This window comes from Geospiza fortis, unplaced genomic scaffold, assembly GCF_000277835.1.
Source record: "Geospiza fortis unplaced genomic scaffold, GeoFor_1.0 scaffold72, whole genome shotgun sequence".
NCBI classification, from domain to species: domain Eukaryota; kingdom Metazoa; phylum Chordata; class Aves; order Passeriformes; family Thraupidae; genus Geospiza; species Geospiza fortis.
Genome location: NW_005054338.1, coordinates 2,691,306 through 2,703,380, shown reverse-complemented (window position 1 = coordinate 2,703,380; position 12,075 = coordinate 2,691,306). Strand labels below are relative to the sequence as shown.

At 46.3% G+C, this 12,075-nt stretch overlaps 1 protein-coding gene across 1 annotated transcript; it reads right to left on the bottom strand.

Moving 5' to 3' along the window:
- Positions 1-320: 320 nt before the first annotated feature.
- LOC102036029 lies at positions 321-8,186 on the bottom strand. Its single transcript, XM_005422360.1, has 7 exons — positions 8,126-8,186; positions 7,043-7,321; positions 5,337-5,585; positions 5,110-5,112; positions 2,285-2,422; positions 1,584-1,703; positions 321-481 (listed from the first exon to the last, which is right to left on the bottom strand). The coding sequence occupies exons 1-7, from the start codon at positions 8,184-8,186 to the stop codon at positions 321-323; spliced, it is 1,011 nt and encodes a 336-aa protein (XP_005422417.1).
- Between the last annotated feature and the right edge of the window lie 3,889 nt (positions 8,187-12,075).

The following is a 12,075-nucleotide window of genomic DNA, read 5'->3' as shown; positions in this document are numbered from 1 at the left end:
AGGCAGGCAAGGCATGGGGTGGGCAGGGAGCAGGAGGAGCCCTCTCATCCCAGGCTGTCCCCTGGGCTCCTCAGTTTAGCTGCAGCTCTGTTGTCAGGCAAAGCATCAAAGAGCTGCCCCTTTGGTTTGTTGGTGAACCTGTCAGGCCTTGAAGCCACGTGTGTGCTTTTCTCTGGATTTTCTTTTTTTTGTTTAAAATGAGGTCAGAAGGTCTGACACCTCACTTCTTTCCCCTGCTAAAATTTTCCAGACACAGAGAGACTATGGGATGCAAAGGACAAGTGTCACAGGCTTCAGGGTGGAGCAGCAAGCATGTCAGATCAGTCATCAGTTGGATCTGGGAAACAGTCTGAGGCATCTTCCTGGCTTTCCATATCAACTAGGACCTCAGCATCTGGCATTTCCTCAGCTTCTACCTGCACCGGTAAGTTTTCTTCTGCCACTGGCTGGGGCTCAACACCTTGACCAATCTGGGCAGCATCTGGAAAAGGGAGAAATGGTTTATAAGTGCTCTTGCCTACTTTCCACATGCATCTCTGCTTTTTACTTAATTGTAAAAAAAATTAAACATAGACTACTTGTTAGTTAAACTTATAATATTTGAATTTTTATTAAAAGCTCTACATTTGAAGTATATTAATATTAAACAATGAGCTGAAAGGCCTTTTTTTCTCCTTCTTGCTCTGTGTTCATAAGTAGCATATAATATTTTGAAAGCAGAGCAAAGAGCATCCAAGGTTAGATTTAAAGCACAGCAGAGCTACAGGAGGCTGTGCATGGTACAGTGAAGGACACCAGAAATGGAGACAGCAGTGCTGAGACCAGGCTATGACCTGTGTAAAGCTGCTCCAGCTCATGATGTCTCTGATAAACCTATTTCAGCTGATGATGATGCATTACTAGGCAAGGCGTTGCCAGCACTTGTGTTTGGGAAGCAAAACTGAAGGAAACATAATGCAAAAAATGGAGTATGAATATCAAGCACTTACAGAACAGGACATTTCTGGAGGGCTTTTATCCCTGCACTCTCTTAACCATATTGTGCTAAAGCTGTGGGGGTTTATGCTTGATTTCTTTGAAAAATTTAAAATGTGACCATATTCCCCCATTCTAGCCTCAATTTAAGAAAATACACAAGCCTCTGGCTTTGATAGGATTTAGCTGTGTTTACAGCTCAGCATATTGGCTCCTGCTGTCCTGAAGATGACTGCTTAAAAAACAGCACCAATTTTTATAGAATGTTACTGATGAGAAAGGTGAGAAAATTGCAGGAAAACTGCTGAGATTTGGGATTTGGCGGGGAGGGGGGATTGCTGTTTCTGAGATATATGTTTTAGCACAGGAGATAGTGGAACAGACAGCATGCAGCCTGCTGGCAGCACCCTCTGTGGGATGCCTGCCTCTGCCATGAGTAAGGTGCTGAAAAACGCCCTGCTGGCGCTCCTGCAGAAGGTGCAGCACCTTCCCTGTGCTGGCATGTCCCAGGCCCCTCTCTACTGTCACCTCCACCCCCAGCAGCCGCACACAAGCACTGTGTCCCTCCTAAACAAGGTGTGTGACCTCAGACAGGTCTCTGGACTCACCAGGCTTGGCAGGACGGTCACTCTGGGCAGCCTGAGCCTCCACGCGGTCTCCATTGAGGGAGCTCTTCGTGCCCTCCCCGGACACCACTGACATTGTTAGCCCGTCATCCTTCTCCTCCTCTGTGAAACCAAGCCAGAGATTTGAAGGAGGAGCCCCCAACCCCCAGCCCTGGCAGGGCTGCTGTGAGGCCAGACCCCAGGACGTGTTTGTGTCCCCTCCCGAGGTGGTGCTGGCTCCGCTCCCGGAGCGCGCAGATGCCGAGAACGGAGGGTGGGCACTGCCAGCCTGCCAGGGACCAGCCTGGCCAGACTGCTTGAGGTGATCTGCATGGGCAGATTGCTCCCAGGGACTGGTGCTGACACAGGACTGCCATCAGAAACCATTTTGGGATCACACCTGAATGAGGTTCCATTTTATTGCCCATAGGAGAGATTTTGCTGTCGGTTTTTCTTCTGGCCAGGAGCACAGGGTGAGGGCACAAGTGTGAGGGGAATAAAGGAAAAGTGAGGTTTAATTCAAGACCCTGCTGGCCCTAGAGGCTGCCTGTCAGCAAGCAGAACTTCTGCTCCAGCAGGTCAAAGGAGGACAGGCTGGAGGACAAGCAGCCACCCAGCTGAGACCAGGTGGCTGCTTGTCCACTGCACAAACACAGTCCTCTCCAAAATCCACAGCGAGGGGGGTCACAGCATTCCCCACTCACCTGAAGGCACTGGGATGAACTTGTGTCTCCTCTTCTTCATGCAGCAACATATGGCTGCAGGCAAAGCCACCAGCAGGATAAGCACACCCGCTGCACAGCCTGCCAGGATGTAAATGAACCCCGGGTACCGCAGCAGGTCTGCAGGAAGGACGCAGCATTGTTAGTACCATGGTGGACAAACTCCTTTCTCCCAGTGGGAGAAACCCTGCAGCCAGATTAGAGCTTGTTGGCACCGCTGTGGCTTTAGTTTGGATCAGGGCAGCTGGCACTGTGAGCTGTGGCACTTTGTGATTTATGTCTCATCATCTAGTTATGGCGTGGAATTTTTCATTAGAAGAAGAGGCCTGTGTGCCCAAGCTGTGTGCACTCACTTCTGCCTGCTCTGACCACTGACATCTAAGGTAACCTGTAAGTTTTAATCAAATTTAACAGAAAAGGTGGTGGTTTCAAAGACACTACACTTCAACAAGGGAGGGAGACCCAAGGAAGCACTTCCTTGTGGCCACAGCTCTCTTCACAGAAAGCAGCAGGCACAACTTCCCAAGGATTTTTCCTGGGAAGGCAGTGAGAAGTACAGAGAGAAAAAGAAAAAACAATTCTTATCTCTGTTCACTGCTCCCGTCTTTGCACATGTAGAATGCGTTGTGCAGATTGTTTACCAAAAGTGATTTGGTTAATTGGACACCGGTGAAAGTTGTTTTGAGTGATTAGCCAATCACTCAAAGCTGTGTCCTGGCTGTCTCAGACAGTCATGGGTTTTTTCAGTAGTGTAGTTTACTACCCTTTAGTATAGTTATAGTATTAATATGTAATATGTAATTACTAATGTAATATAGTATAGTTTTAATAAAGCAATTGTTCATCCTTCTGAATCAGAGTCAGAGCACATTATTCCCTGGCTGGGGGATCACCTGCTTCCACTGTACCTCCTGCTCAAGGAAAAGCTGCAGAGACTGCCCTCAGAGCTGGCATCAGAGAATCTGCTTAGGACACTCATGTAAAGACTGCACCAACCCCAGAGCAAGTGTCATCAGAGCCTGCACTGCCTCAGGCACCAGGACTGTGGCCACTCGAGCCAGAGCTGTAGGATAAAACCCTTCCCTGGCTCTGCTGCTGCTCAGGGAAGGATTCCATCCTGCTCCCCTGCCCAGCCCAGAGAGCAGAACACGCAGCAGGAGCGAGGGCTGCAGATGGCTGGGCAGAAGGGCAGCGCAAGTCCCTGGTGATGATTTCCCAGCTCAGCAGCCCTTGCTCAGGGTTGCTGTGACGGGGCAGACCCGCAGGTTCACTGCTGCTGAGCAGGCAGCTGGTGCAGGGCACGGAGAGACCCATCCAGGCTCGCTCCTTCACTGACATCATCTCCTCCAGATTGGGGCAGCCTCTAGGAAAACTCCTCTTGCCATATCCAAAAAAAAAAAACCCCACACAACTCCACTTTAACATAAATTCCTTAAAATTCCTTAGGTAAGCCTGCGCCATCCCTTTCTGAATAATTTAACTGCTTTTCAGCAGCACACATGCCTGCACAGCACAGCAGCAACCAAGAGGCTCATTTGGAGCTTATTTCAAGCCCTCAAAAGCACTAATTGCTCCATTTCTCCAGAGACTAGGAAGAATTTTAAATGTTCCAGGATATACTGCACACCATCATACTCCACCTACTCACTGGGACAGTAAAAACAAATGCACACAGGTGCTCGTGGTATTTTCAGAGTGCTTGTTCCAGTCTTTTTAAGAACAATTACCAAGTTTAAAAAAAAATATTCAAAATTAAAAACTTTCAGCAACTCAAAAATAATTTCCCTAATTATTTTAGTTGATGAACGCTTAGAGAATATTGTGAAAAGTAAAAACACAAGTTGGAAATTTTTTTCCTGAATCTTTTTCCTAAAAATTTGCCACTTGTTAATAAGGTTTTTTTTGTGATAAAATATTGTGTTAAAAATAAGCAACAAACAAGTAATTAATCAATAAAAGTCTTTTTTATATGTTGACTTCTTAACTTCTGAATCCCATGTGTTCAGATCCCTGTGTTGCCTGGTAAGTTTATGGCATTTCTGCCAAACTTTTTTGGTTATTCAAAATTAATTTCACCAGCCAACAGGTTGCCCAAATGGATGTTTTTACATAGATCATATACCTACAGGGGAAAAACTAAATTCAGCCCTTTGCCTGGAGCAAATAATAACCCACAAAAATAATTTGTGATTAAATTAATTACAGCAAAATTTGTCAAAAAACTTATGGATAAGTTATGCCTGTAGCTTTGATAACCATCTTTGCTGCCAGAGAGTAGAAGAACCTTCACTACTGAAGGTGTAAATTAAATTATACCCAAGGATCCAGATTTCCTGTCTCATTAAACTCTGGTCTTATTCAAGCAGAATACTCAGTATTTATGAATAGCTTGCAAATGGATAAAGTCTCAGCCTCCTCTCAGACTTAGATGTCTGAGCAAGGATATGGAGGGGAAAAAAAAACCCTACATTCCATGAGTAAATGGCTTGTGTCTTTACCCACTTCTGATGGAAAGACATTTGTATAGATCAGAAAATCTTTTGTGCTTCTGGCCTAGATAAAGGGAAAAGAGATGAGGCAAAACACCTCAAATGAGTCCAGAAGCAACAGGGCTGAACCAGTGGAAGGATTTTTATGGGGATGCACAGAAACTGGAAGGCATCTGGGTCGTGGATGCGCATCAGAAGCAGCCTGTGTTTCTAAAAGCATAGAGGATTGGTGCACAGGAGGTGCAAATCTGCATCACCAAAAAGTAGGAAAAGAGACAGATGGAGATCCATCCTTGCTGCAAAGCTGGGTAAAAGGACCTCCTCAACAAACTTATCCCATCTGTGGTTGTAGGCTGTGTCAGTCCAAAGCACAGGAGGGAGAAGGAAATCAAAGGGTCGCTTGCTAAAGGCAGGATTTGGTAACTCTGGAAGGGAAATGCCAGAGGAGGACAGAAGAATTTGTTATTTTGAGGACACCAACAACCCCTCAAGTTGGCTGCTGCAAGAGACCAAAAGGAAGATTTTCTGGGGATGCCATTACTCACCGTAGCTGCAAGACAGCGTAATGGGCCTGGTCCTCGTGACGCTGTTCCCCTTCAAAATCTCACACACAAACTCCCCAGGCTCAGTTTTGCCCAGGTGAACCTTCTTCCCAGCATCCTTGATGCAAGCCCCCTCGGCTTTCAGGTGGGTGCCATTGAGGAGCCACCTGAAGACCAGGATCTCGTTGCTGGCCACGTTGCAGGACAGCTCCGCAGTTCCATCAGGGAAGCACTGGATACCAATGGTCGGCTCTGGTCACACACAGCACGGGGCAAGGGGAACAGGGAGGAAAGAGAAAGGTGAGGCGAGGACTCAGCAGTGATCACGAGCCAAAGAGAAGCTTCCATTCCCAGCAATCCCAGTAACACCACATGTACTGTATGAAGGGAGCACAGAAACAAGTAACCAGACTCTTGCATGCCCCTGCACTCTGCCCTGAAATGCTTAACAGTGCCCACCCCAACCCTGCTAGTGACTCCTGATCCCTGTTATGGGGATGCCACCAAAATCTGGCATATTGTCATTTTCCTAACTGACATTAAAAAAATAAAATAAAAGCCCCTGGTCTGAGAGAATGGTGGAAACATCCAAAGCATGTGCCAGCCAGAGCCTTCCTCTGTGATCAGCAGATAATTGTAGCTTTGGAGGAGACTCAGCCCTCCCCTCCACCAGAGGTTTGTATTTTGCTGTCACTCTTCCCCTTCTTCCATTTTAGAGAGGAACTGGTGCAAATCATGGCCAACATGGACACGAACACAAGACACCTGCAGTTAGATACAATTCCCAGACTAGAACATTTTAAAATAAATGAATTAATCATTACTCTTACTACATTTCCCTGAATTTCTCTCTTTCAGTCTACTACAAGGAGCAAACGTATTTCCTACACTTGCCACTTTGCACATACAAGCTAGATAGAGAACTGGTATGGTTTTGGGACAGCAGAAGTAACACTGAGAACATGTATCCATGGAAATAAGCTCAGAAACCACTTTCTTGTGCAAGGACATCATCTTCAGTTAAAATTCCCTGCCTCCAGGAACATGCTGGCAGTGAAAGTTTTTCCCTGCCTTAGGGTGGCAACAGAACAGAAGGAGGAGGCAAATGTTCCCAAAGTAAATCCACTGAAATGGAGGTTAAAGCCAAGACGCTTCTGCAGTCTTTGACTAGTTCCAGTCTAAGCTCCTGTTCCTCACACCAAGGAGTCACATCTTTGACCTACTGTGCACAGCAGTTCCGCCTGTTTGCGCCCAAAAGGTGTAAGGGCTCATTTGTCTTCACTGAGACCAGTTTGCTCAGACATTTTCATTACAGTTTCGTGCGCTTCCATTTATCTTGGAAGCCTGTGTAAGTGAAAGCCCTGCAAAAGGAACAGCAGTGATGAGGACCAGAGCAATGCTCTCTGTCTGCCTGGAGCACTGTTCAGCAGCAGAACAAACCCTCCTAAGCCTTCTCCATATTAACCCAAGCAATGAGCTGGATCCTGTACAGAAGTGACTTTGTTTCTGTCTTTGCTGCCTGTGGGTGGATGAGCAGGCACACAAAAGGGAGCAGGAATTCTGAGGCTGCAAGGGACAGGAGGGAGACTGGCACGGCTCCCAGGGGCACCTATAGCTCCTGCAAGCTCAAGCAGTGTCTCTGGAAAAATTTCAAGGCATCAGGCTTCTAACAAGTTAAAAAGCTTTTTGTTGCTAAGAAGGCCACTTACCAAACACTTCCAGTGTAAAATTTCTGGCAGTGTTCTGAAAAACAAATCCGTATTTTCCTTCATCGTCTTTCTCCACACTCCTCAGCACCAGGGAGCCGTTCTCTAAGTTCAGCCATCTACTGGCAGAAGTGCCACACTTGGCCAACAAGGTATCATTTAGGACAGTTGTAGAGCATTTCTTATCCTCCTTGCTCATGCTGGAGAAGTTCTGCAGGCTTTGGATTTCCAAAGAAAAGACTGCTGAGTCGCCGCTGAGCGCACCAGTCCAGATGGCAGAGCCTGAAAGGAGAGCAAGCTTGCCATGTCCATCCATCCCCTCCTGGCTGCCTCCCAGGAAGGAAAACACCCAGGTGAGACATAAGAGGGACAGACCCAACCTTAGGGACAAGTTGGATCACCAGTGATTGAAAATCGGAGGATTTCTATAAGGTCCAACTTCCCCCACCTCAACAGCACAGGAATGGTGTGAACACCATGCACAACAGGGAAGCAAAAGGCTGAGGATCTGGTGTTTTCTCTCCCTAAATTTAAGATGACCATCTTCCAGCCCCCATCAGAGATGAGAAACTGAGCAAAGACAGGTCCTCAGGGCACCCAGCGCATGGACCTTTCACAGAGGGTAGCAGAAACAACAGCTGCAGGTGCCTGGCTGCTTTCACCCAAAGAGTAAGGTCAGAGTTTTAACTCGAGCAGGTCTTGCACGTTATTAAGTTGCTGTGTGTAAATCAGAGGTGGGTAAGTGGCAGCAGCCTGGGGACTAACCCAAGGTCACACCGAGCGTTGGGAGCTGGACCATGTCGCTCTCCAGCCAGCACTCTGCATACAAGGACATTACATTGCCCACTGAAAAGCTTCTCCAGACACAGGACAGTCAGAAAGTACAATATTATTAGTTATTGTTACTTTACTCAAAAAACAATCTGTCTTGCTTTGGTCTGACCTCTCCTTTCATGCATTAGCAGTTACACTATTTGATGTCACCCCAAACCTGGTAGCGTCCTTAAAAGATCTTGGAGTAAAATTAGGGTGTCTGCTCATCTAGGCAAACCTGTGCCAACCCCAATAAAGAAAAATCCTACGTACCTTGAGTAACAGTTATTATCACCAGCAAGCAGAGCAGAGTCAAAGGAGAGCTGAAATCCATCTCAAAGAGCTCCTTGCATCATATGCTGAGGAGACGATCTGGCTACAGAGCTCGGTGAATTTAGTGCTCGGGAAATGATGTCAGAAGCAAGAGTGGGGAAAAAAAAAAAAAAAGAAAAGAAACTCCATAGTGGACAGATTGAATGATGTTTCAAAATAGACCTGCAAGGTTTTGGGTGACTGAACTCGGGCTGAGCCAATGCAAGCCACAATGTGCTCTGCAAAGTCCCGCAGCTCAAAGGTAGCTGTGAGTGTGAGAATAGGGCTGAGAGGTGAGGGGAGTTAAAAATATCTCCTGGTCAGCTCACCCCATTTAGGAAGATGCTAATGGAGCAGGCAAAGGAGAAATACCTATTTCTTTCATCCTTTCCTAGTTTATCGAAGTACAGCATCCCCACCCAGGAAGAAGAAAGTCCAGTCAGATAAAGCACTGCACATTAAAACCAGCTGATTTTCTGCAATACTAAAAATGATCACTCCTTGACATCTCACCAGCAGGAAGGAGGTGTGGGACAAGGCTCTCCCTCTGTTCCCAAAGGCTGTATTGCCAAAGTGAACTTTGCCAGGCTCTTTTAGTGACTGAGTGGTACCTGCCAGGCAGGAAAGGCTCCATACAGCCACCCCAGGCAGAGTAAAGCTTATGGGAAATTAAGTTGCATTGAAAAACTAAACTGAATGTAGCCCAGAAGCCACCCCAGCTCTACTTGGAGTGCAAATCTCAGAGATGAGGCTGAAAAGCCAATCCTGAAGAAGCTCTGTGAACCAGTCATCTGGAGAGCCAGGTAGGGCTAGACCCTTGGCACTTTTTGAGATGGCTTAAAGCACACCGGGCATTGCACCAAGTGCCATGATGGGTTACACAAACAACACAGGGACAGCAGGAACTGTCTCACTCACTGGAGGAAGTACACTGGTATAGCATTAGAGCCAATATCTGGATGCTTTCAGATGCTTAGCAGATGTGCTGGGGAATAACTACAAGAGCTGGGTTCAGGATGCAGCTGGGAACATTATATTTTTGTTTCTCTGGACACAGATATAGGCACAACCCCCTAAGGAAGCTCCACACAGTGGGTTCACGTGTACACACACATTTCTGAGAAGTGGGTAAAACCCTTGCATTGTGGTCTGCACTATTCTTCAAACAATCTGGCTATGCTTGAAAAATTCCACATTTCAGCCGCTGGTTTGGCCACTCTGACTTCTTTACCAATGACAACTGCGCCTCACCTCCTGCTCCCAGTGTCCTAAACTTACAAATTTGGTTCAAGACTATCACAGCAATATGCTGTCTTTATCATATGTGCATAGGACAGGCCTAAATTGATCTAAGATGAGACAGAAATAGACTTCTCTGAGAAAAGCAGTGAAGTGAGTCTTCAGACACAGCAGCGCAGAGGAAGGGAGAGAGAAAAAAGTATTTGCAGTAAGAAACACTTTCATTTCCTTCTGTGCTGCTGAAATAACATGAAGAAAATCTCTCTCAAATACCACTGCAAGACTGGGGCTAACCATCTGCCTCGGATGTGCACATTCATCTTCATTTCACCTTCATGCTTGAAGGGCAAGCTGGTGGAGCTGAGGGTTGCAGGGCTGTGGTGGAGACACGAGACAGAACAGACAGCACGCGCAGGGTCACTCCCGAACAGCACCCCAAAATCTCAGAATCTCAGCAAAACAAGGTGAAAAAGGGGACTAATCCAGCAAAAGTTCACCTTCTCTTCCAGCCAACGAGAGCAGGGCCCGTTTGCAGTAAAATCCAGTAAAAATACGGCCCTTCTGGTGCCGCTCTGTTGTCACAGAAGTGACTCTGCACGGCTGTGACATTGCGGTGTCCTGCATTTCGTCTCCCCCTCGGTGACTCCAGGGCAAATGAGTACATTTATGAGTCCAATATTCCTGACTGCAAGTGCTCCATACATCACACAGTATATGAAGTCCCATTAGGCTTCTTCTGTCCCTCACATCCTCACTAGCTAAAAAAAAACCCCAAAAGGAATCGCAGCCAGGATAAAGATGACAGCGCACACACAATCTGTGTTGTCATCAATCAGCAACCTCTTTTAAGAGCAACACTCTCAAATTTCACTCATAATGAAACTGTTAGATGAGATCTGGCATTAATTTCTAGCATTGGCTAATGAGTGATCTCGCAGCACCCTTGGCAAGGCAGAGAACTCAGTTCCCCTTTTTGTATAAAGACAGAGTTTTGTGTGATAACTGCAGACAAAAAACACTTTGTAAGGTTTAACAGAAACCACAAGTAGAAAAAGGGGGGAGGGAAGGTGGACCAAATAAAAAACCCAAGAATTTGTAGTTAGAAGGTGAACTAAAACCTTTTTTACTTGGTGGAGCTGCAAGCTTACAGGGTCATTCTGCCCCTTCACACTGAAGGCTTCACAAAAGGGGGATGGAGATTCATTCCATAGATGGCATGAGGCCTTGATGGAGCATGGGAGATAGGAAAACCTGAGCTAGCAAGTAAAGCAGGAAATAACCCATGAAATATTATGGAGAAATCTGTAGATATCAACTCTGCACATCTCCCTTTGCACAGGCTGGTAAGCATAGGCAGCACACCTATTTTTACTGCCATTAATGTGTGTCAGTGCTCACTGGGGAAACACACAGGCCCAGATCCACTCAGAGGTAGCCAGCAGAGCTAAATGCAGAAGCTCAACACATGCAAACAGAAAATAGGCCTGCAGCTCCAGCAGTGCACAGCTGCAGTGGCCCTTCTGTCCATCCATCCAAGGCAGGAACGGGGCACACACCTGAGAAATGATTCTGTGTGGGGCAGCAGGAACCCAGAGACTGATAAATGCTCATATTCATACAAACTCTTCCTTTGGTACATTAAACTAGCCAGACAGTTATGCTTAACCTCAAGATCTTTCTTGATCATAGCAATAGAGATAGCAAGCAAAAACCAAAGCAAATGCTAATGCCAGAACCTCAACTACAGAGGATGTCTCCATGACAGGGACTTTTAAAGAAACCCACAAATTGAGAAAAGGGACATTGCAGAAATGTGCTGAGAACAGAAAGGCTCCAGACCTAATTATGGATGAGGTGCATGTGGTTTTCTCCATCCTGTGGTACCTCTGGGGAAGGCACAGTGCAGCACTCGCAAGAGTCAGGGGCAATAGGAATGGACTCTCTTCTGCAGAGCACCCATGGATATTTTCATCCTTCTCTTGCTAAGAGAAGGAAGGAATGTCCAACATCCTACAAACACTTACAGCTCCTCTGACATGGCTCTCCCAGCCTGCCCCACGATGACAAGTGAAAAAGAAGAGCCCGTATATGGAAAAACTGCTGGAAATGACACAATTTATATTTAGCTGTGTGCAGGGTGAAATGCTTTGCATTTGCTTGAAAAAAAAAAGAAAGAAAAAACCCAAACCAAATGGTTGATTATTGCAGAGCCATTCAGACACATGGGTTCAATCCTGTCACTACATGAGCAACACTCAGCTGCAGGAGCACACTCCTCTTCCTCCTTGCCTCATTTGGAGAGGAAAGCAGACTTTGCTAAACCCCAATTTGGAAGATGAACTTGGGAAATTTCACTAATGTTGCCACCTTCAAACCAACAATATAAGCATTGTTTACAAAGGCAAAGAGATGTCACAGGTTAAAATTCTCTGCAGGATTCACTGAACAGTCTGAGTGTTAAATCTGCTGTGGTTAGGAGAAGGTTAATGCCAGGCTCATTAAAAAAAAAAAAATCTTCAAATACAGTGCAGAATGGGGACAAAAGCCACCAGAACAGCTTTACAACCACAAGACTGCAGGTGGTTGTGACAGGGATTCCCTATCTGTCACACTCCAGCGCATGAATAACCTAAAGTGACAGTCAGAAGACTTGAAAAAGCAGCAAAAAACAC